At 44.5% G+C, this 26,107-nt stretch overlaps 1 protein-coding gene across 7 annotated transcripts in view; it reads right to left on the bottom strand.

Annotated features, from left to right (window-relative positions):
* Window positions 1-26,107, bottom strand: part of Dab (DAB adaptor protein) — a 115,666-nt gene that overhangs the window by 16,250 nt on the left and 73,309 nt on the right. For all 7 annotated transcript variants that reach the window (XM_070525245.1, XM_070525250.1, XM_070525246.1 and 4 more), the window contains exons 2-8: window positions 24,238-24,354; window positions 21,118-21,269; window positions 18,050-18,139; window positions 15,850-15,984; window positions 10,824-10,994; window positions 3,839-3,937; window positions 302-394 (exon numbers count right to left, since the gene is read on the bottom strand). In XM_070525245.1, the coding sequence (XP_070381346.1) occupies window positions 302-394; window positions 3,839-3,937; window positions 10,824-10,994; window positions 15,850-15,984; window positions 18,050-18,139; window positions 21,118-21,269; window positions 24,238-24,354 (857 nt within the window). The remainder of the gene's footprint in view (window positions 1-301; window positions 395-3,838; window positions 3,938-10,823; window positions 10,995-15,849; window positions 15,985-18,049; window positions 18,140-21,117; window positions 21,270-24,237; window positions 24,355-26,107) is intronic.

Genomic DNA, 26,107 nt, shown 5'->3' with positions numbered 1-26,107 from the left:
AATTGCTAAATGTCGTCATATTAAGTGCAATTAGCATATGGTAATGTTCGTACAACCTTGAAATTATGTGCAAGCAGTCATTTGATTTACCGTCTCAATGCAACCATTTTAATTTTTTCAGAAAATTGTAGCACTGTGGAGGAACCAATTCTTAAAAAGGCAAAAACATAAATACTGAGTCTTACTGTCACATTTCCGATACTATACACGATGCAAACAGCAGCCACATATTTGCACACCGAAAATTCTACAATAATGTTGTAGAGGCTGGAACACTGAAGATGCATGTTGATTAACGCACCTGCCTGGGGTCGACAATAAAGGATGTGTCGAACGGGTCGGTAGATACCAGCGTGGCCGCGGCGGCTATCGTCGTCTCCATCTGCTGGATCCCCTGTAGTGGTAAAAGATAGCAGTGTCTAACTTTTTCAAAAGAGACATTGCATTGAAATGACTGTTTGGAAAACCCTCCCAGTATGTTCTCTATTATAAAATATGGTGCACCTTTTGAAAGGCAACATTTTACTGGTGTTGCAAAGGAAGCATCATTTCTCCCATCTGTCTTCTTCTTTTTTGGTAAATTGGCAATGTTTTGCATCACTACACTGCTCCAAGACCACGAGAAATGGTTAAGCAGAAGGCGCAATGTAAATTTCAACAGCTTTAAACTCTTTCCTGTCCTGCATGAGCAAGATTCGTCGACGCATTTCTGGTAAAAATGACCAATGATTAGCTACGCTTGTAAACAACACTTCTCATTCACTTGCAGTTTTCATTTTCTTATCAGCAATTGACTTTTTGCTACTCATCTTCACTTTTGAAATTAATCAGTCAAAATTTTGTTACAATAAATACTTAAAATATTGCCTCCACTGTTTTTCGTAAATGATAGCGCAGAAAAAGATGTGCCGATTTTTGGTAATATTAAGGAAAGCAGTATGGCAAAGAACAGGGTTAGGTTCTTCAAGGGGCCACTAACAAGGCCTCTTGAGTAATAGTGGAGATATAATAGCAGGGATATGAGCATATAAAATATTCCAAGGCGATGGTGCGAGGAGGCGAGCTACCCTCCCATTGCCTCGACCAGCACCTGCAAGACACAGTCCTCTCCTCCCTTCTCACATATCGGAGTCGAGGGGCTACGAAATATCACGATGCCCATTTCATTTTCTTACTTTTTCTTTCTTTTTAAGTTTCTTTCTTGCAGTGTGGCACTACTATGGGAAGTGGAGAAGTTGAAGCTAGGTAGGCAGTCCACGTTTCCGCAATATAGTTCACAGTTCACCCTCATTGCAGCACAAGTGGATATGTGGAGGACCTCAAACGATGCAAAAGCGAAGGACTAGTCACAACATTTCACTTAATTTCTCGCACCAGCTTTTGGTCATGTCATGGAATCTGAAAGTTCTGCTCGGGGATAGCTGTCTGCCAATAACGAAAACATTAAATTTCATCCAAAAGTAGGGAATGAATAAGCATGACAACATTAAAAAACTTCTCCCCAATTAAAACAGTGCGAATGTGGGAATAAAAAAAAATTTACCATTGATTACATTGCTCCAATGTGAAATTCGAGAGCAGCTCTAAATGTATTTTCATTTTGCAATATATTGGCTAGCGCGGACCATCTGTCTCGTGCAGCACATTGAAAATAAAGTGAAGTGTGGCGCAACTGCCTCACTAATTAGGAGATTGCGAGAGGCAGCGTGTCGGTGATGCGTGGGCGCACTTTACAGCAGCCACTGCAGAGAGACCTCCGCTCATGCAGCGATTTGTTTCTATACATGGTACCACTGGACATGCTTGCCACATGCCTTACTTATTTATTTATTTATTTATTTATTTATTTATTTATTTATTTATTTCAATACCCTCAAGGCCCAGAAGGGCATTAGAGAGGGGGTGGGTACAATGCAAAAACAGAAACAGATACAGATTTCTATACAAAGATATTAGTGCTATTACAAAAAATACAACCAAATACAAAAGTACAGCGTGCAAGTTTTTAAACAAAAGTAGTGGTGCTATTACATCAGGTAGTCAATAAATGCTGATTTGAAAGATGGCACGTCCACAGCTGATGCCATCATTGTTCACTGATGGCATCATCAGCAAACAGACGACGCGTGCTACTGTAGTGCCATTTTGTAGCGATCACTGCCACAGAACATGTCTTGCATGTCACTACGCTTCTCTTCTCACGCTTACACCATAGCCTCCTCCTCCGCTTTCCTCCTCGCACTCTCTTCACTGTCGCCTTCTTCCATTTCCCACTGCGCTCCATATTCGCTCTTTCATTCTTCGCTGTGCTCGTTCACTCAGTTATGCCAAGGGACGATGACGCTCAATGCAGGCATGCGTGCCTGAGAGCTGCCCTATAAAAATATGTGACGTCAAACAGTTGACTAGAAACGAAATGTGACATATTCAAGATAGAAAACTTCTGGCTTCGCTGGTAGAACTGGAATATCTTTTGGCAAGGAAATGTAAATACAACTTTGAGAAAATACTGCACCCGTCAAAGCATACTTGGTGCATCGAGCCCGTTTAGAAGATAGACAGAGGTTCACTTATGGGATGCCAAATTAGTTGGTGTTATCATTGGCAGAAGCTTGGTAGGCTTGGAAGATAGGTGGTGATGCCGTAGAGTTTTGCATGCACTCCCTGCACCTCCTCACTTTCATATGCATTCAGCCTAACATGACAAATGAACATAATGAATGGACGTGAAAATAATTAGAGCAAAGTCGAATGAGATGCACTGAATGAAGAATTGAGCAGCTGAAAGGCAAGAAGGTCATTGTGCACCATTACCAGTGCAGAAATCAGAAGGCAAATAATGTTTCTTTGTGTATCATGCATCAAATAGTTCTAGATGCCATCCCACCTTGGAGCTCCTAGCTCTACTGACGGCCATATAATGTTACTTGTTTTCAGGCTCAAAGTCACCTAATGGACAATGTCTTTAGTGGCCCCGTGTTTTTCAGTCTGGACTCTGCTGACCAATTGAAATTTCGCACCACATGAACTGCACATCATCAAGTTTTTCTAAAACGTTGTTCCTCAGTGAAAAACTAGTGTAGTGCTACTGTAAAAAATACACTAATTCTACTGTTCTGGCCTCTGAGAAACAACACCTTAGCAGGCCTACAGCTCCTTACAGTAGCAAATCATAGAGTGAAATCAGCTTTTCATTACTTGGTTAAATAGTGCAGGACAGCACAGGCTAATTAGTAGCATCGTTTAATGCAACACCAGAACTGTAGTTTACAAGGACTGCTTAATGGGAATGATACACCCATGCAACATGCAATTTATATAAGCAGGTTGGTGCCAGTGTTCACTGCCAAATTATGGTTGCTAGACTTACACTGTCAGTCATGTTTACTTTTCAACCAAAAACAGCCACTACAGTCTCAGCAGACTGCAGATCTTCACTGGGATCTAAAAAAATATATCTAAACCTTCAACTTCGTCCCTATGGCCTTTTTCTCAAGAGTGACCTGTACATTAGAAAACTTGGTATACACACAGCCAGATTTGATCCAGTTAAATGTGAAAGTGCATTTTCCTTTGTTGTTTCTTCGTCCCTGTTTTTATTGTTCCCCTGTTTTTCCTTCTAGTCATTCATCTAAATGCCGCTTCTGTCTCCTGCTCACTCAGATAAAAATATGAGCACTTCAGTGGGCTGATGAGAATTTACATCAGGAACTCCACGCCATCCATCTGCAGTCTTCTTGTCCTACCGATGTTCCTTGTGATTCCAGGAAACAAGCTTGCCGGAAGGCGGAAACGCCACTACCAGATGCACCGCGCAGCCCAGCATCCAGCAACTTACCTCCTGCAAAGAGTCCAGCTCAGACTGCAAGTCGAGGAGGTCGTCCACCGTTGGAGTCTTGCTGTCCGCGGAGGAGGTGGGCTCGCCACAGCTCTCAGCCTAGACACCATGCACAGCCCACATGCACACTACTTTCACAAACATGCAACGTTTCACTGTCATCATCATCATCACCATCCACTACGACTAAAATAAAGTAACAATGGGCTGCCATGCACATAATGCCTCGGGAAAGCAAGACTGCGGAATCCCCAACACACGATAAAACTGAAGCCTAAGCAAGCTGCTTCCTACAAAGTTTGCTGGAGGGAACTGCAGCACTATTTTCTACAGGGGTTGCAAGTGTGGCGGTTCAGCTGCCACGGGAATCGTATGACGTGCAGTAAACCTCCACCAACTCGAAGTTGTAAAAACTGGGGGAAATTCCGAGATGAGCAAATTTAGGAAAATACAAGTCCCTGGTTGTGCACAGACCACATAGAGCCCTGTGAAATAGGTGCCGGTAGCTGCTAAATTCTCGCCGAACCTCAACACACCAGGAGTGGCACTTTCGACAGACTCCTTTTTGCGAGGTGTTTTGCAACTCGGCACCCGACATGTCGGGCATATACGGGCAACGGCAGTCCTCACATAGAACCAAGTAAACACTGTTGCACGTAGGCGGCGATGTGTCCAAAGCCTAGTTACACGAGCTATCGCGGAAGTGCTCGGATCCCCAAAAAAGTAAGCGACTGGGAACACTGACCTAGGTCAGCTATATTGCAGCTAAGCCTTCCACTCGATTATATACCACTCTTTCATCTACTGTTCTCGGCTGGCTTATCCCATTGATAATGCTAGTGGGGCGCGCCATGACCACTGACGAAGCATGATTAGAAACGGCATCGGAAAAGGCGTTGCTACAAAATTGCAGCCCTGAACTTGTTACTTAAGAAAATCCCCAAAACAGACCAAACATTCGGTGTAGCGTGCAGATCGCACTTCATCACGTATCCGTACACGAATTGTGCAGCACTCAGATCCACAAACATGGAAATGCAGAGCAGAGTGACTAAGCAAACTAAGAACGCTCCGCGCACACATGAGCATGCATGTTGCAGAGGTCACATGTACCTTCTTGCACTTATCATGCTTCGTTACGGGTCAGAGCAACACTAGCATGGTAACCTTTGGGTAATAACTTCTTCCCGACATTTTCGCAGATGAGATTTAAAGATATCCGGAGTACGGTTCACTAGCATTTCGAGATAAGAGGTGAAAAATACACGGAGCTAACACCGAGCCAGTAATACATTTCGACTTAGCCTATATTTTGAAATACCAGATTTCAAGTTAACGAGGGTTTACTGTAGATGGATTTGCCTAAGCTTTGTCTTTCTGGCTTCAAACAACTTTGTGGCTTTGCAGCTAGAGTATTTTTGACAAAATATTGTGCTATAAATGCAACAATCATCAATGATTACGCATGTGAATAGAGATTTATAGCTTTCACGCATAGGTAGCGACTAAATTCTGCGCCCAGTGACCCCTACCTTGGAGTGACAGAAACAGATCTCAAAGAGGATGCTTTTAAGGGCGGTATGCACCAAAAGTAATTGCAGAGTGGGAAACACATTGGAGCTGCCATGTTTTGGACATTACCTATTTAGAAAGGCGCGAGTGCTCGAAAATTTATGGCAAATTCGGCAAGCTGCACCGGTGCACACTGGGGCCATGGCGATTGATGAAAGCGTGCACAGGGCACTCCGGTGCTCACCAGTCCGATTTGCCAAATTCGCCATCAGAATAAAAGCAAGCAAAACAAGAAGAAAGAAAGCATAATAAATAATGCCACAGGTACACCTGAAGCCTAGACAAAGACTAGGCAAACCCGCATACTAGCCATCATTCTTGTGGCAGCTGAACGGTTGCAGCACCCGAGTTCCCTCTAGCAAATTGAGTAAAAAACTGAATGGGTAACAAGACGTGCTCTGGAGAAAAAAAAAAGATTAATAAATAGGGAAGAGCAGTAATGCAAATCACAATTGGGCTGCCTAAAACTACCTCCACTCAATGATACGCCCAAACATTCTACAATCTGCGGACAACACTTTAGCCAAGTTACTCATCAGACCATGTGAACAATGGAGAGGTTTCGATAGTGCTTGCAAGTATTGTGAGCAGATGAGAGCACGCAGTAAATACAGTCCCATGCACATGCCCATTTCTTCTGCTACTCGCACACAACAAGGACCGAGACAGAAGTGTGTGGCTCTTGGTTCGTCCATCACGTTAATCCATTTGCCCATAACTTGCCAATAGTTTGACAGCCGCTCCTCCTCTCACTTCGCAGTCTCTGGAGGCTTGGGTGGAGCAAGCCAATGACATCGAGGCTGTCAGGCGCGTACAATGGTGGCATTCCAACCACGCCTCTACGCACTACAGCACAGGCTACTAACAGATGTGGAAATACCATGGGATATCACATTGTGAGGATATCTCGAGAGCATGCAGGACCGCTTGCCTATTAAAGTTGCACATTAGACTCCTGGTCCTAATTCACAAGTGCACTTCTCTGCAGTGCACATTTGACCAACTAACGGTGGCACTGGTCATGGTTCAAACGAAGACGCTTTTCCTAGCAGAAGCACATGCTAGGGCTTGTCCGTTGCACATGGTTTCATCGCTAGAGACGCGTCTACATTTTCCAAGCCCCAATACAAGAAAACTGCCGCTTGTACAACTACACCCCCAGGCCTTGAAGAAGACAAGTCCACTAGTCGAAACGTTGGCTCCTACATTCACCTTGTTCAAGTTTTGCTCACCGTCTTGAATTTCCATCTCCCGCATTCCCCGTCTTTTCTCTGGATTTACACCCCCATTAGGTGGGCAAGCTACCTCGCAGAAAAGCTAGCTTCACAGTTACAAAAACATTATTCTATACGACTGTGTTGCAATGCCGCACAAGATGCGCCCTGCAACAGACATGCTGCAAATGATGAAAGTAAGAAAAGTCTCTGCCAGTTCCACAGAACATGTGTTGGGCAAAAAAGAGAGGGGATAGCGGCCATGGCCACAAGCAGATGAAACGCACTGGGGGAGTCCCATACCACTCTTGCAGTAAAAACAAACACCAGGGAGCAGGCACGCAATGCCCATAGCATACAATGCATGGCCCACAAGGGCTAACATTGCACTAACCTAGTAAATGGCTACGATGCTTACCTTTATCCTTGCTCAGAGGCACATCAATGGTGATTCTTGCAAACCAGTAGCTAAAAATTATTTACCTGATCTATTACTCTGGCCATGTCAAAATTGCATTGCCAGTATTAGCAGCAGGAAGACCGACATAATATAGCTGTGTGCAGCTTCACTGAACAGCAACCACAGCCTGACAATTACTACAGCAACTTACCATTTTCCATTTTCCTTCACTTCACACAGACTCGGGTGCACCTTATACCAGGTTATGTAATTTCCTAAATGTCATCTGCTTATTTACAGTTACCTATCTAGTTAATCTATTTAAAATAAGGACGCCTTTATTAAAGACCTCGTGCAGTTGATGTCACAATTCTGTCGCATCAGTTCGATTACTTGAAGAGGCGGATCCCACTTGCCTGACAAGTTGTTGTGCCGCAGTTGGCATTTATAAGCATTCCCTTTTCCACAGTACTACAGTAAAACCTCGTTAAACCGTACCCGCTTAAACAGTAGTTTCGGTTTAAAAGTAGTAAAGTCAATTCCCCGACTCAGTGGCCATTGAACATAATGTATTTTGTATCCGCATAAACCGTACCAGCGTATTGCGTACGCATCGGTTAAAACGTAGCGTTTACACTTTTCGTCGCGGAAACACGGCGGCGCGTCGTCTCCATCGGGCAGCCCGGCAGAACAACAAGCCTCCGAGATCGGTACAACGGCCTCCAAGCGCCCTGTGCGTTTGCACGTGAAGCCGCATCAACATCAACATCATTTCAACGCCGCATGGACGCCGTGCCAGAGAGCGTTGTGGCGTCGTGCAAGCGAGGACTCGCGTCATGCCGAAGCTAGGATAAAAAAGACGCCGGGTGCTCAGCATAGAAGAAAAATTAGACATTGTCCGTGCTACCGAACGTGACACGAAGAAGTCGGCGCTGGCCCGCGACATGGATGTGCTGTTGACAACAGTGTGTGGCATTTGGAATGCGAAGTTGCTCGGCAGCGCTGCTGCGACCGCGAAGAGATGTCGGCTACGAGGTTCGACTTTTCACCATCGTTGCCGCTGTTGCCGAAGTGTCAACTAGCGACAGTGATGAGGACGACACGGAAAGCGACAGCACGGGCTATTCAGGCCCGACAGTGGCAGAAGCTGCGCGTTACGTCAGCCTCATGAATGCGATCGTCGCAAGGAGAACAGGGGCGCGAAAACGTAACTATTCCAAACGAAAAGTTTTCCGAACTCCGGCACGCGGCAATGAAAAAGGCGCCCCGGGACTTATGCAGCACTACTGCGCGCGTGCACGGAGAATACGTAACGCCAACGAGGAATCTGCCGTGCGAGTGTTTGCCGAGAGGAGGGGGGCTGGTTGAGAAGCTGGCACGCAGCTTCAGTAAGTTTGAGTCCGCTGTCGTGCTAGGCCGCCGCGACATCAAACGAAAATAACACTTACGTCCCGCAAAGTGAATAAATACTGCATGTTTTTTCCCCTTTCATTGCACTCTCTCTGAGTTCCGTTCTCGACAGGTAAGTGGGCGATCTCATGCTATTTCGCTTAAACAGTACTACCGTTTAGTACGTACTTTTTCCGAGCTCCGGCCGACTACGGTTTAACGAGGTTTCACTGTACTACAGTAAAATCAGGTCAATTCGACCCTTGTTAATTCAGAAAGTCTGACAATTTGGACTCTTCTTCCAGTACCAGCAGGTGCAAGCATTATTTCGTGGTATCAAACTCATTAATTCTGACATATCTGGCCACGCCCAAGTATATTCAGAGAACTCTCCAAGTTCAGTGAGCATGGAGAATCACAAATGTGTGATGCAAAAGAGCAAAAGCAGCGCTAGCGTCCAACCGAAACGAAGTGGCAGAGCCCACATCGCCATAGTCATCAGCAGAAATCGTACGTGAATGGCACGACGTGAGGCCATGCTCAGAGGCCATGCCCGCTCTTCCTTGGCTGAGAGAATGCTTCAAGGATGACTTTCTTATTCTTTCTTTTTTCCTCAGCCAGCACTATCGTAATGATCACTTGGTGCAGAATCCCCCTCTTTATGTTTTGCTCACCAGTCCGCATGTGGTGCGTCCATGAAGCAAGTGTGTCTCGGAGACGTTGTCACATCTTTACATATGTTTGTGTGGCTTCGAGTTTTTGTGCTCAATGTTACCTCCCATGCCTTCGCGAGAGCCAAGTGGTGCAAAGAAACAAGGTTCCTTTCTTTGATCTCCATGGCAATCTCCATTGGTGGAGATCACAAACACAGTGACGGTCTTGCTGACTGTATATGGAGACAACATCACTCTTGTGCAAATCCAAGCGAATCTGATTACCCCAAAGTGTAGTACGAGACAGGAAATTATTAAATACAGTCAAACCTCAATATATTGAACACGGATATATCAAATTATTGCGTATATCGAACACTTTCTATACCACCTGGAAAATCACATGCAGTTTAAATTTTTTTTATTTAGAACGGGGTCGGACGTAAAATGGATATATCGAACTCCTCCACCCCAGGCCACGTGCGCTCTGTTGACAGGCGGTCAGCTTTCCCGCAACGCCCTCAAATATAGCAGCGGCACGATGGGCGTTCCCGACCGCTGCGCACTATAGCTACATGCATCGATCACGCTGAGGGTGCCATTTGAATGCAGCAGCATACACACGACGCGGCTTGGCTAGTTCAACAACGCCAACGACGCATTTCATTTGTCGCACTGACTCCTTCTCGGTGCCACGCTCTGCACCTGCCGCACCCAGCCCTGACTTAATACTTAGTTATTGACAGTGTTTCAAAATGCTTCAATTGACGGACATGGAGATCGCAGCAGAACTAGCGGCCAAATGAAAACGCTGCCGGGGTTGATCTCACAAGCGCTGATGTTGCCCCGCTCCCAACTTCAACTGAGGCTGTAGCTGCTTTGACCCTACTACGCCGCTGCTGCGGTGCAATAGAGGGCACCGGCCTGTCGCTTGTGGATTGTTTAGACTATGTCGAGGACTCCGTGTTTAAGCACGCGGCTGCCAATAAGAAGCAGGCTACACTGCTGCAATACTTTCAGCCAAATAAATAAATACTCTGTGTGAAGCTTCAAGTGAGCATTTACTGTGCCATGATTGGGGCACAATCGGGGATCGTTGTTCAGAGCGTGTGTTTGGTTGCGCTGCACACAATTGGCCCAGGTCGCGGCGACTGGTTGTCATGCAACCAGCGTTTCGTCAGAGCAGTTGCAGCAAACAGTAATACCGCTTTGACTCGTGCACGTTGGCTACGTGCCTTCAGAACTGCGTGATCACCGTTCGTGACTGTGTCCACAGCATCTGCAGCGAGCAGTAGTTTCGTTTTGACTCAGTGCAATGGCTGCGCACGCAGTCACAAACACGGCAGAAGCTGTCGAGGACAAAGAGCAATGGCTGCCTCACATGGGACTAACAATTCGTTGGCAAGCAGCTCACTGGCGAAAAAAATAATTGGAATGGGTGCGCAGCAGTGCAAACCACGCTGCAGCCGTGCTGCGTAGAAAGTCGCGAGGCCTTTGTTGCTGCTAGCACTATTCGGTCACGACACGACAAGAATTGCAGCTTCTTGCACTGCTGTTTTCAAAACAGGAACAGGATTTGCCTATTCATTCAGAAATAAAAAAAACGCATTGACGTAGTAAGTGTTTGTTTATTTTTTCTCGGTAGCCTCGATAATTAGATGTTCGGTTAATCCAGACATTCTTTTCGGTCCCGCGAGATCCGAATTAACGAGGCTCCCTGATTCAGCCGACAGCTGCCCGCGAATCGAGACACTGACCTGTGGGCTGCAGATCACCTCCTGTGCCTCCCCGCGATTGGAGAAGTCCGTAGGAGGCTTCCATTCCTGCAGCTGCTGCCGCTGCTCAAGCTGCGCCTGGCGCAGCTCGTGCTGCTTCATCTCCAGCACCACCTGGAAGAGGTCACGCAGCGCCACCACCAGCTGGGACGCCTGCACAAGAGACAGCCAAGCCATCGGTATTTGCCTCGACCAAAAACATAACTCCAACTTGGTATACGAGTCAAAAAAATACCCATCGCCAGGAAAAAAAACAACCCAAGAGAGACCTTAGCCTCAAGCACTCCCATCTAGACACTGTTTAACCTGCTGATGTCAAGTGCAACAATTCTGTAAAACGCAGTCAGTAGGTCAGTAGTTCGTATTTAATGGAATTTTTGTTGTGTAACTCGAATTCGGTTCTAATAACAACAGATGGTGGTGTGCAGGATATTTATAACTGGCTTCCACTGTACGTGGTAATAGAGGAATCTTTCTGGTCAACATTCGTGCAACTGATTTTGATGAGGTGTGTTCCATTTAGGAGAGAATGGTGAAATCTGTAAACCTCCAAAACCGGATTCTTGGTTCAGGCCCGCAATTTTTCTCGAAAGAATTGTGAAAACATTTAAAATTATAAACTCAAGGCTCCATGCATAAGACTTGGCACAGGTCCCTTTTGCACAAGGTGCTGTTGTTTTAGGGTGCAGTCCACTGTTAAAAAGAACACGAGTGTAAAACGTGTGAATTTTCCCCTCTGAGAAGTGTACAACTGCTAGGCTTTGCTGCAGACGACTTGCGGCTGGTGGCACATGTTGCAGCATTCTGTTTAACAGTAGACCACAGTGCACATGCTCTTGCTCATCAACCACTACTTCAAGTCCATGCTGACAAACTTGCGCTAACAAAGTGAAGATGTGCCTTCTTGAAGCCTGTGTTTGCTGTGGTGAGGCAGCGTGGTGCTACCTAGCAGGCACCCAGTGAGTGACGACTGTGGCCTGTCGGGTATCGGCGCACACCTTCGCATCGTTACTTGGCCTTCTTGTTTTTTTTATGTTTCAATTGCTCTTGTGTCATTAGACATATGACACACAAAAGGCCTCAGACAAAATAATGCAAACCAGTGCAACTACTAAGTATAATTTGCTATTGCAAGTAACAGTTTGCAAGATTACACACCATGGAGGCACATAACATAATACAAGAAACTTTAGAAGTCAAAATTCCACATAAACATTCAATAAAGCTTGCTCTTACATATGTAACAAAGTTCATCCATATTGCTTCAACAGCTGCCCAAGCTGAGCCCTTCTGCGTTTAAATACAAAAATTAATGTTGAACCTGACTTCAACCTTCCTCTTAACGTCATTTGTCTTGAATTACACTTGCATTAAAACTAGATTGCTGCTGCTCGAGATACTGAGTGCCATTCAGATAAAAATGGCATCCACAATCGAATCAGTTTGGGGAATTCTTTCGAATGAGCTGCAACTCTTAATATTACAGCTAATTCTAACATCAACAGTGTGAGGATGCAAATGGGCCCATAAAGGAAAACAATACAATTCACAAGTAATATTCATTTAATTTTTAGGAAGACATTCATTATCGTCATATAAAAGAGAATAGCAGCACATTAGCATGGCTGGTGACGGACAGCATCTCTGAAAGGTCATCGTGCACTGCAGCTCTGCTGTGTCATCCATGTTATCTACAGACAACTGAATGGATTTGCACCCGCTCCTCTCTATATTTATGTGAATATGCACTGTTTGCTTGCTTACATAAACATAGATTCAGTAAGTCTGAGACAACCATAAGGCTCCAAGACTGAGTTTAATGAGAAGACAGCAACATATTACAGATACACTGTAAACTTCTCTACATATTATTTGACATACAACTGTCACTATCCCAAGCAAATTACAAATTTTTTTGCAGTTTAGCCACACTTGGAATATAATGTAATTTGTTGTCATTATACTGTCTAACCTTGACTAACGAACCTCATATAACATTCTTGATTTAACAAAGTAGTCACCTCTTTATAACTTCCTGTCCGTAGAACACAATTCATTTTGAACTTTAATATAACGAAGTGTGTTTAAAGAGGATTTCAATATAACGAAATTTCACTGCCATCGTGGAGGAATACAGAGGCAGCAAACGGGAACTGCCGTGGACACAGATGGTCAACGGTTGAATCACATGCGGCTGCTTGTGAACGCACCTCTCAAATTGCGCACAGCGCTGCAGAGAGCGGCAGCAGAAGCGAAGCAGTGTCTGATGAATATGGGTAGCGATACTAGTTTTAAACGCAAGACTCTCTCGCCATCATGTTCCACATAAAGTGCAAGTGCAATAAGACCCTACTGCTGTACCCTGCATGCTGTGGTGCGAGGGAAATCATGAGAGGGTGAGCCAAAAAGGTTTGTGGCTTGATGGGCGCAGTCTTTCCGCGTGAAAGAATGGGGGAGGGGGCATAAGTCGCACGCATCGCCTCTAGTGCAGCTGTGGCTGTGCACGGTCGTCAGCGCGGCTGAGCACATATGCGGTCCACCCACCCTATCTTGGAGCTTATCTGTACAAGATGCAAAGGTGAGGCAAACTGACATGGCCGTGGCTTCATGTGTGCTGTATTCACACATATTTAATGCTGGCACGTTAAAGCGTGCGGCCAACAAAGTGTTCGCTCCCCTTTGCGTGTGCTCCTTGTGATAGCCTTGTCACACTGCAGGCTACACTATCAGCTGCGGCGGCAGGGTGGACGTGAAAGCTTCACACACTTTGCCTCATATTGCTGACGCAAAGATATTGTTGACGCGGCATGAAACAGTACCTTTAATCGCCAATTCTCAATTCAAAACAAAAATGTTTTTCTCATAAAGATTCGCTTTTTTTAACTGCCCAATAATGTCGAAAATTTCAAACCTTGTCCTCTGCAAGAAGAACCTGTCAGCGACTGTACCTATCTGCATAAATAGTTGAATTTCAACATGATATTTCGATATAAAGAAGTGGAGATTTTACCAACTTTATCATATTGAGGTTTACAACTGTTTTCTGATTCATAAATAGCAGGCAATGGTTAGAAGGCTAGAGAGACTTCTTGCACTGCTTGCAATGACAGCAAAAAAAACGACTGCCTCAGGAAAGGAAAGCTATAGGCATGTGTCATGTAACTTTATGTAACATTAGGCCTCACGCTTCGATGTTGCAAGACATGACATGTTTACTGCATGGAAAGCATCACAGATATGAAACTATTTCTCATCAAACAAGTGGGGCGACACATTTCTGTGACTAGTGGCCACAGCATGATGCTTCCACTTGCCATGTTTAAGCTCGCTGGACAACAGAGCATTCATAAGAGAAAAATTCAAAGGACGCTTAAGCTTCGCCTTTAAGAGGAAGCTTTAGCTCGGGCCCAACTCTGACGTGGCCTATTTGAATACATGTAAAACGCAAAAACGTTTTTCTGAGATAACCCCTAGACCGATTTTAATGAAATTTGTTGCATTTGAGAGAGAAAGTTAAATTCTAGTGACTGTTGGAAGCGGAATTTTGATTTAAGGTTTGAATTTTGTTCAAAAGATTTTCAAAAATCCAGAAGTTTGAAAAAAATAGAAGCACAATGTTTACAAATTCATAGCTCTGCATCACGAACAGATATCGTGGTTCTGTAAATGGCATCCATTAGATCATTCAAAGTGTACAAATTTGATATGTCATTTTGCATATTAAGTGAATTTGTTACATTGGTTACGAGGGTTGTGCAAAAGTTGTAATTACTTATTAATAATTTTTTTGAGATTCATGTGTAAAATGTCAAATTTGTCTGCTTTAGATGTGCAATCTGATACAATTCACAGAATTGCAATATCATTTTTTCTTGCTGAGTTACGGAGTTGTAAACTTCATAGTTTCGTTTTCTGAAAATTTGCGATTTTCGCCCATTTTTAATAAAAAATTGACAACCTAAATCGAAAATTCAAAACCAAAAGTCACTAGATTTTAAGTTTTCCTTTTAAATGCAACAAACCCCACCAAATTTGGTACAGTGGTTGCCGAGAAAAACAAATTCTCCTTTTACATGTATTTAGATAGGAGCACCCGAGCTAAAGCTTACTCTTAAGAGGGGAACACGACAGCATATTCAAAGATCCTCAACTTCTTCTCATGCTTCCCGGAAACTGCAGCTTACGTAATCGTAATGTTTACCAGGAAACACTGGCGGCAACTGCTATGCACGAAGGCGAGCGTTCTATGTAGTAGAAACGCGGCCTCTTGCGTGGGCCACGATGTAGCGGAGGTGAACGTCATCTAGAGGCGTTTGCAAGGAACTGGGTGTGCCGCTTCATGGCCTCTGAGATATGTGGGCACCAGCGTGCGCTAATCTCGGTGGCCATAGCTGCTCTATGACAGGTAGAAATGCTGAAAAAGGGGTTCGTGTTTGAGTTTCCACATAACAGAATATTGTTTTCTGGTATCTTCAAATTGCAATCTGATGCTATCGTTTCTGTAGGTTGCATTTAGGTTGTACTTTACGATTTTTCTGACACATGTTACTTTGAGAAATTCAATTATTTCAGTAATGTCTCTGCGCCATGCGGAGGGCCTAGGTGGTTGTGGTCCGGAATGATTTTTCACCGAGCGACGTCCGACGCCGACTTTGGATTTTTGCGACACGGGCCTTTAACGCTATCATGTTAAAAATACTGGGGCCATGGCCTTGATTGTCATGCACCTTTCAAGCCACTACGGCCCTGCTGCACTTTTTGAATATGACTGAGCTCTGCAACCACCTGTGATTTCACAGTGAACGCTGTTGTGCGCGTGCATGGACAATGCCTGTTCTTGCTTTCCTCTCCTTTTCCTTTTCTGCCCACTCTCCCCTCCCACAGTGAAGGGTAGCAAACAAGGTGCTACCTGGTTAACCCCCTCGGCTTTCTTTTTTCCTCTCTTACTCTCTTTCTAGATACAAATAACAGTAAACCTTCCCCCACGACAAAAGTGACCATCACTCACCGCCTTCTCGGTCTTGATGCCAATAAAGCGGTGGCTGCCATCTTGCGTCATGCAGACATAGCCAAAGGCCCGGGCGTCATTGGCGTCTTGCGAGATGAACGAAATGCGGTGCACTGGGTGATGGAACACCAGCTCCTGTAGCATACACATTCATGTCAATGAGGCAAATACCGTGTGAGTACTTATGCAAGGTCATGTGTGTCACATAAACCTAGATAATGTCATAATTTGGGTTTGTTGGTTGAACATCTTTTGAACATCTTGAATTTAGACCAGCGCAACATGGGATGGGGCAGAAGATGACACACACAGCACCGTGGTGCGTGCTTTTCTGTCATCAACCCTTGCCTACACTGTCCTAAATTTCGCACAAACCTATTTGACAATGACTCACTGCAGTAGCTCGAACCATGCTATCTTATGCGACTGTCCATGCCGATATGAATTTTAAGGGATAAAATAATGCTTATTGCTGTCATTATGCGACATGATCTTCCTGTTGGCACTGTTAACTTTGTTAAAGGGCAGCTGAAGCACTTTTAAAGAAAAGTGCATTTTCAGCAAATTATTATAGTACTTTTCCCCCTCTGAATGCAAAAATAATAGTTTAACAGTCACTGCTACTGGCTTTATTTAGCAAAAACAAGCCGGAGCACCTGTGGGAGACACCACGCGTCAATTGACGGGCTCTGATGGCGAAGACGATCGTGACATCATCTTCGGTATCAGCGAGGTGCGCAATTCGAATAGAGCACTCACATGACCCCTGTACTGACACCATCCTCGTGCCCCATCTTTCGCCACTACGCTTGGCCATGGGGGGGCTTCAACGAAAATTTATACGCCGACTGCAATGCTACTACGTGCATAATCGAAAAAAATAACTTTAGTAGTTGAATTTACTGTGAATACTGTGGCAGCCTTTCAAACCATCGTAAATCTTTCAATTCTAAAGCCTCTTCAGCTTCCTTTAAAGGGGCCATGACATCAAATTTTCGAGCAAGGATTATGCATTGCATGTTTAAACCTCACACGTTCCACAGTAAGCTGGTTAAATTTTAGCACATTTGGTGGGGTACAAAATTTTTATTTCAATATTTTTTCTTTTGATATCGCAGTTAAACCTAACAGCAGTCTGGCAACATTGACAGGTGACAAAATGACGTGCGCTCTGTGTGGTGAACATATGCAGTATATGTGTGGTTCTGATTCAGCACGTACATCTCAGCGATCTGCCCGAAACAGCTTCTAAAGGCATTCCCTGGTTAATGCTTTTTATTTTCTTGAGTGAGTGAAATAATTGCAGGCACAATGCAATGGCAAAATCCTTCCTGCAAAGTTGGGTGCCAGAGCGTACGAAGCACAGAGTCCAGCCCAGCACACACATGCTCTTGGAGCGTTTCGGAGCATTTCAAATGGCACAGTATAGGCTCTGCACTTACTGACATCTAACAAACCATGCCAAAATGGCTGCTGCCGTCAGTGAGAGGGGCTCTAAGGCAGCAATATCAAACTGACATTTTCTTTCTTTGATAAAATATGTGATAAGATGACTCTTTTCTCTCTCTCTCTCTCTCTCTCTCTCTCTCTCTCTGTGTGTGTGTGTGTGTGTGTGCGTGTGCGTGTGCGCGTGCGTGCGTGCGTGCGTGCGTGTGTGTGTGTGTGTGTGTGTGTGTGTGCATAACCATATTGGCCCTTCTATGCTAAATTACAATGATAAACTGAGAGTAGTTGGACAACCATATCATTGCTTTTTAATTAAATAACTGAGGATTCAGATTTCTTGTAAATTAATTACCTGCCTCTTTAGGTAATTCACATTAAGAGATGAGACTTGACGGGCTGTCTTAGGGGACTTTTAAATAGCTAGTATGAAATTTAAACAAACAAACAACGCACGGCATGGCACTGGCGTACAATTTAAGCAACAAAAGGAAGCCTCAAATGTCGCGGATTTAAAATTGCAGCACACACTGAAAAAAGTCAACTGGAACATGCCTTACTTGGCATTACATGAACATTATGTCTTATGGGGCACTGTCTTCCTGAATACAAATTCTGTAAGTTCCACGTGCATTACCAAACACAAAAACAAAATAAAGCAAGGCTCAATCAGTTGATACCTATTCATCTTTGAATTTACATAGGCAGAGCACAATATGATTGAGAAAACAGCCGCCATACAAAAACATGCACTGACCCCAGTCTTGTCGTCACGAATCTTGATCCCTTGGAGGGACACGGTCAGCTGAACCCTTTGTTTGTGCTCCCCGGACGAACGCACAACCATCTGAAAGTAAACCAGAACAAACCTTACAATCAACGCTAGAAAAAAAAATGTTCAGAGACCAACGACCATGAGTGTCAATGTAAGTGAATGGCCAAGCATTTCTAAAACGCTATGCGCTTGATCAAAGGAATGGTGTGCTTAATGATGCACGTTCGTTACAATGAGAATATCGAGGTGGCGCTTGTTTTATTACGCAATTCCGCAGAGAACAGAGTCATTAACCAGCACATCTGTAGCGGCAGTTCGCGGGTTATGCATATAAGCCGATTTGCCTTATGCATGTTGCCTCGAGCGGCTGTGGAAGGCTGTGGAGGCCATCTTCCTCTCGCACCGGAGCCCTATGCCACCGCCCCCACATGTGGGAGAAAACGAACGCAGTCCTTCCCAAGCAATCCGGCCGAGGATCTAAACCTTCAGATGTCACAAAGCTCATGCACAACAGCATCTGTGTCTTAAAGAGTTAAATGGCGAAAACGCAAACAGGCACATGTTTGATCCGGCTACTTGTTAGAATCAGGCAAATACTGCCAAACAAATCAGCGGTGTGTTATGGCATTTTTTCTGCATCTTAATTCAACCTGCTGGACAATTAGACCAGTTTCGTTAATGCCATTATGGTAGAATTAACAGAAGTCGACTGTACACATCAGCGCTGTTGTGTCGGCGATAGCGCGCCTGATAAGCAGACTGCTGTTAGTGCGCATGTGCGCACAAGTACTTATAATGTCTTGCTTTGTGCTGCTTCTGTTGTACAAACAAACGTGACAGACACAAGAGACGTGTGCCAGCATTCACAATAAGCACTCCCACCAATAAAGGTAGTGCAGATATCGCACTCACAAAGGCAGTTGCACCAGCCAGGTGACTGGATCTCCCTTTGGATTTCTGTCACGCTCCGAGGACCAAAAGTGAGGGTATGTCCAAGCACTCTGAGCTGGAGTGCAGTGCTCCAAATGAACCAGGTGAACGCATTCCAAGGACTCGATTAAGACTCGCCAGATGTGAAACATGCCACCAGATCCCACTAGAGTGCTCGAAAGCAACTAGTCAAATGCACCCTAAGAACAAGCAGTTATAGTGAGTAGGGAGAAAGGTTCTCCTTTCAGATATCCCGGCACCTTTTGTGGGCCAGCCATGATCGGCAATGGCTCTCTGCGATGGTGCACTGTGTCACTGAGACAGAGAAGGGAAGGCAAGAACAAGACAAAATTAATTTGGTGACAAAATAAAATACAGTATTAAAGTGGAGACATTGACTACTTGCTTGCACAGATTGCGCGTCGTGTCGCGCTGGGTCACTTTCAAGGTCTCGTAACCTTTGCCCATGTCCTTAGCGCTGCGCACACCCGAAATACACACTAAAGTCATACTTTACGTAACATGCCTGTGTTCTTTCCGTTGCAGATTACCTATTGTTTGCTCTTATCACTATTCCTAAGTTGAACTGACAGCTGGGTGAGTTGGTAAGTATTCATCAGGAAATTTGTAGAGCACACAATAGACAAGGACGGAGGCAAGGTGGACACACAAGCACTCGTGTGTCCACCTTCTCTGCATCCTTGTCTATTGTGTGTGTTACAAATTTCACCATGAATATTCCTACGTTGAACGTTCGATGATTCTCTTACCCGCATTCTGCAATTGACCCAGTATTTGTGTAATAACTCGTTATTAGCTGTATTCATACTAGTGTTTCCTGCTATTCTTGTAGTTAACCAACCACCTTTTTTTTTCCTCACTTTTTTGTTTATAGAGTAAAAGCTAATTAATTCGAATTCCGCAGAGATGCTAGGAAAATTTGAATTATACGAAATTCGAACTAATGAAAGTCAGAGAAAAAGATCGCTCGGTTAAGTCGTGTATATAGTCTGACATGGCGTGAGCACACGCGCACACGCTACGCCACGTTGGCGTGAACAACGTCTACACTTCAAAGCAATGGTGCACCTAACGTAACCGGACGCGGCCAGCACGGTCTGACGGGCCCAACGTCGAGATGGCTCTTGCTCCATCTGCGCGTTCGTCGCGCTGACTGGGGCGGAGAAAAAAAGATGCCGCACTCTCGCGTGAGAAGCAAAGCATCGATTGCAATAGAAAATTAGTAGATAGCTATACGAAGTAAGGATAATAGTTTTATCGGCCGTATAAACTTGTGCACCTTCACTTACTAAATAAGTTAACAAGCACGGTGTCACGCGCACACAGGTAAGCATGAACGCATCTCGCTCGATGACCGCGGAAACTCGCTGAAAAACGCTGAAGTGAGGACATGCAGCAGTAGCAGCAAGCAAATTGACAGTACAGCTCTCGCTTCAACGCGAACGAAACGTAGAAAGCACATCGCATATGAAGCTACGCGCACTCTGCAAACATCGCAGATTGCTTTGAAGATGAGGCCCACGTGGGCACGCACTTTGGCCACGTCGCAGATCGCTTTCAAGATGCGGGCGCCGCATGGCCGCGCCGTAAGCAGCAGCCACCGAAGATTGTCCCTGCCTCGCCTCACCCCCCCGCCTCGTGCATGCGACATTGAGCCGTGTTCGCCGGCTCACCCTCAAACGCTCGTACGCAAAGAACACAGTGCGCGGCGACGGTGTTATCGTCGTTGCCTCTGATCGAAAAAGCAAAGCTGCGCGGCCCGTGCGGCGACGCCAGCGTGCTCCCGCGCACTAGCACTCTCCCCATCCACGATGATGCGGAGTTCGAATTATCGGTGGCGGTGCGGATTTCAGTGTGAATAAGCGGGATATGTTACATGTTGCTTTCAATGCATTGTTGGACGAACCGTGGCGACTACTTCGAATTACCTGAAATTTCAAATTAACGAGTAGCGAATTAACGAGCTTTTACTGTATTGCATTCTCTTGTGAGCAAAAAAAAACATGTACTGAAGCCTCCTCTTATGTAGTGCCCTCGGGCCATTAAGGAGAAATAAATTAATTGGAAATGATAAGGAACAAAATAGAGGGAAGACCTGCCTTGAGCCGAGTCATGGCATCCTGGCACATGCGGTCGCCCCGGGCCTCGGGCACCGGCTGGCTGCCGATGAGCTTGGCCCGGAACAGGAGCCCTTCCCCTTCAAACCGAAAGGGGTCGGCATTCTTGCTGGTGCTGCTGCTGCTACTGCTGCCTGCAACACCACACATCACCAGAATTAATATCACACACCTCGTTAGCACAGCAGATGATTACAGCGGACCTGACATCTTGCAGGAGGAGCTCGATCATAGTCGTGGCGAAATCACACTGATCCACGCAGTCGAAAGCATTCAAAATCACATTGCTTTCTTTCATTCTTACAAATTATTCACATCATAACAGCGTCACGGACATGAAAAGAGCCTTACATTTACCCGAACCCTTCAGCACACCTTCAGTGTTTTCATCTCTCCCTCTTTCATAGTATCTACCATCATAACCGAGTATTGAAAGACACTGTTTCGTTACACTCAACAAATATTTCATCTGTGGGTCAGACCATAGCTTCAAAGTAGAAGAGCCAGCCATAGAGTAAAATATACCAGAGCACTGACTCTCCTATCTTGCACTGTACTTGGCGCAGTCAACTAACGTCCAGGTGATAACAGACTTGCACCGACTTGCATTGCGTCGCACTCTCTGCCTCCTTTAGCTTCTCTTCTTTGTGACTTTCTGAGGCTCTCTCCTCCATTTCTTCCTCCCCTAACTGCAGGCACCAAATGCATGCACAGCACGGGGGTCAAGTTGAGAAACAAACGTGTCGAGAACCCTTTCAGCTATGAATAGATTAAGTTGCAGGATGGCGCCCTTCTGATGTGGTCACGACTTGAAGCAGTATCGACGCATTCTTTTATTGCAACTGCAAGTAGTAGACATAGGTTTAGCTTATCTCCAAAAGCGAAAAAGTTTTGCATAGCCGAATTTACATGTCACAGTTCTACTGGCGATGTCAAAGGCAACAAGAGTGCCGTCCGAATGGAGTAGCAACGGCATATTGGATATGACGGTACTTGTGGGCACTAAGCTAACCTAAGTAGAAATCAATGTGAAATGCTATGTGCATGGGTGCCAGTGTAAGTAGTACATTCGGGACCATCACTTGAATAATACTGCATTTCTTTTAAGCAGAGTTTTTGCATAAAACAAAAGTGTGCGGATCTTTCTGATGGCCCGCAGTTTGGTTTTACTAGTTTTAGGAGATGGTTATCAACAGTCACTGAATTAAGTGGTTTAATTGAACGCTTTAATTGTAACTGAAGATGTTAGCCTGGTCACAGGGCACCCTGCAGCTTGAACAAAATGTGGCAGTAGTAATAAAGAAACCTGGAAATGCATTTATAGATTATATACAAGAGAATGGCAAAGGAGACAAGTCAGTAATACTGTCATCTTCAGCCCCAAGCTCGTGCTCTCTTTCTTGAACCTTGCATTCAAGCATTGTAACAATGTTATATAGCATGTCGGCTGAGGCATGTTACGACACAGGCAGAAGCACATTGCAAGTTGCAGTTCATGAACACAAACAACACGCGAAGACATGCACAAGCAAAGCTATAAATCGGAGTTTCTGTCAGCGATATACCGAATTCCCATAAATGTGAGGCTATTGTTTACGGCTCTTTAATTTCAGTATACTAATACTAAATGTAAGTTTATTAAAAACATACCGACGTACAAAATTGGAATGTTTAAGAACCGCTACCACGGACTCTGGCACTTACAGTAGTACATTTTCATGCATTTGAAAGCAGCATGTATCCAGCAAACTTCAGAAGACGACAGTACATGCGCAGACAGCATCACGTGCGTAACAGCAGAAATGTCTGCATGGTTCTGCAGGCAATTAGTAGACAAACAGAAAGCCCACCTTGCCTCACTACATGCTTCATCGGTCGTGGGCCACTGCAGGCTACAGAGTGCGATGCAGTTCTGGGAGCTAGTAAAATGTTTCTGTGCGATGTACGACTTAGGCTACAAAGCAGGTGGCTCGCCTGGACATTAGGTGGAATACTTTTCAGGTGTGTCGGCACTCCTGTTTATCTTATGCCATGAACCAGCCTACCACTTAAACCTGTTCAGCTACTTTTGCATCCCAGGACATGTGTCGAATGGAAACACCTTCCCACTTTCATCGCTCACGCTTCAGATTCCAACAACTTCAAGACGGGCGTGTACTATGGTCTTTGGTAACTTTTTATGCACATGTCGCATCTCATTAGTCCACTCCTGTCCGGGATTGCCGGTAGGCCTTGAGGGCACTTGAAATAAATAAATAAATAAATAAATAAATAAATAAATAAATAAATAATTAAATAAATAAATAAATAATTAAATGGAAGATCAATGTTGCATAATTCTTCCATACGCTTTTTTCATGTAAAAGAAAGAAAGTTAACAAATATGAAGGTTACGAAACGTTTGTAAAGTATTTCACATGGTACTCAAGTAGGTCTCAAAATGTCAGAGCTGGCGTCACTGATGTCACTGCAACATATTGACACACAGTTAAAGCACAAATTCTGTGTCTTTTTACTGAAAAAGTGCTCACTGGCAGCTAGTTTCGATGGTACCTCCAGACGAACTTTTCTTCTGCCGAAAATTGGCAAAGCTGAAAAATAGCTAAGTTCAGTCGTCATTTCAGGCGGTGCATGATGTTGCTAGTAGAATTCCAACTGACTTGTTTAACAATGCGAAGAAAAACTGTCAATCAAACTGATCGATTTCTACAGGCATGGTAATGAAAGAGTTAGGGTTATGTGCATATGACATTTCTCGTAAAAAAAAAATGACTGCTATGAGCATTTTTTCTGACTGTGCTAATGTGTGGATGCCATAGTAATCGCAGGTATGGAGAGAGCCAATGCATTACAATGTCACGTCACATGTCGTGGCATTCACATCTTGGATGCCAAAAATGGTTAACAGAGATCTGTGTTACCACAAATCGCTTAGGATGACGCTCCAACTTCAGCAAGAATGTTTTATAGGGTTTAGATGACTTTAACTCTTGTTTCATGGTAAAAATAACTTTACAATGTGATACCAGCAATCCTTTAACCGTCGTCCATCAACCAATCTATGAATGAATGCCACATGAAATGAAGGTGCTGTCCTCTAACCTTTTTCTTTTCTGAGGTTACTACGGCGGACGGCCCGGCGGCCCCCATCGATCCGCGTGGACGCATGGTTGTTCATGGCATCCTCCTGGGGGCTGTCCTCGTCTTCGTCTTCTTCTTCTGCGAGATTAGAAGAAAAAGAAATGAAACACTTTGATTTCATGCCCCTTGAAAACAGCACATGGTTACCACTCTTGCAGCGGCAGTAGCTTACAAGCTCAGAAGCACACAGAACCTACAACTATCCTGGCACTCATAAATGCGCCTTCGCTTGAGCAGAGGGTAGTGCTCTACCTCAACTGAGACAGCCAGTGCAGTTCATTGACAGAACCAGCTTGTTCTACTGATACCCACTGAGGATTCTACAGACACTGGGAGGTTCTATTGACCGTGACGAAAGTAAAAAACCCGAACTGATGCTTCAGTATCTGTGCAGACCCCTTGATTCTAAAGCACCGGTAACCACAAGGAGCCAGTTAAACCTCCCCATCGAAAATTTAGTTGCAGCACATTTCTTGCATCTCCACAATTATGAAACGTGTACAGCTGTGGAATAGATTAGGAACTTAACAATTCTTCGGAGAATTTTGCAACGTTTGCAGAATGTCGACTCAATGCAAGAACTCTTTAGTGGAACCTCAGATATGAGAAAAACTGACTACTTTAAGTTTAGTATCGTTGGAAAGCACCTATCCAGGAGTCCAAAACTGAGCCAGATGTAAACATCATGCAAAAAAAACTGTGCCATACTATACGCCTAATCTATACCAGCTATACGCCTAATCATCTACCTTCTAAATAATTTTGGTAATACCAACATCACACAGTCATTTTTGATTGCGAGAGGACCTGATGAAGATTGAGCTTAGTCTGGACCAAGTACTGCTACAAGGTCACGTTTGACTGCAATCTTTTTCAATCCACATCCACACAATCGCGATCAAGCCTCTTGATCACAATTGCACATAGACGACCATATATTTGCAGATGATAATAGCCTTCAATACCAAACAAAATAATACATTCTTGAAAAAATGAAAGAGAGACGAGGTTCATACATTACAATATTTACAGCATTTGATAAGTGATTTGGACTCGCCACCAACAGCTGGTGCATTTGAGCTCACTCAAACTTGATTCGGATCGTGGGACTACGTAGCAGCTATTATTGTCAAAAGTGATCAAGAAATTAGATCCAGATTAGGCTCGACTGCAATCGAAAGTGGCCGCGTGAAACTGATACCACATATTATTCAACCTGCAGTATAGATCCAATCAGAAGTGTCTCAATATGTATGTGGCATGCTTTGAATATAATTATTTTCATCACTGCTATTGCTTTTGGTGCACTACCTTGACATCATCAATTACAGAGTGCTTGAATAGGATAATTTTAAGCATTTGTCCTAGGGCTAGAGAATACATCTCATGCAAAGTGCCCTGCATTGTTTTTAGCAGGCTTTATTCAGCTTGAATTCTTAACCATTCATCCCAGGGCTAGAAAATACATATCATACAAAGTGCCTTTCATTGTTTTTAGCAGGCTTGATGCAGCTTCAATTCTCAAGCGCTCATCCCAGGCCTCGAGAGCACATATCATACAAAGTGCCTTGCATTGTTTTTAGCAGGCTTGATTCAGCTTGAATTCTTAAGCATTCATCCCAGGGCTAGAGAAAACATATCATGCAAAGTGCCTTGCTCTGGTTTTAGCAGGCTAGGTGCAGCTTGGATAAGTGGCAATATCGGACATGTTTTTTTTTCCAAAGTAATGGCCAATGAATCATCTCAATTTACCCCTAGGCTCGTGTGTTGGAAATGTCCCACAACAGAATCTGATGCCCCATCGTGCATGGGGATTTGGTTGCCTTTGAAT

This window comes from Dermacentor albipictus, chromosome 9 (assembly GCF_038994185.2).
Source record: "Dermacentor albipictus isolate Rhodes 1998 colony chromosome 9, USDA_Dalb.pri_finalv2, whole genome shotgun sequence".
In the NCBI taxonomy this organism is placed as follows: domain Eukaryota; kingdom Metazoa; phylum Arthropoda; class Arachnida; order Ixodida; family Ixodidae; genus Dermacentor; species Dermacentor albipictus.
Note: the sequence above shows the minus strand (reverse complement) of the source record. Positions and strands in the feature narration are given on the sequence as shown.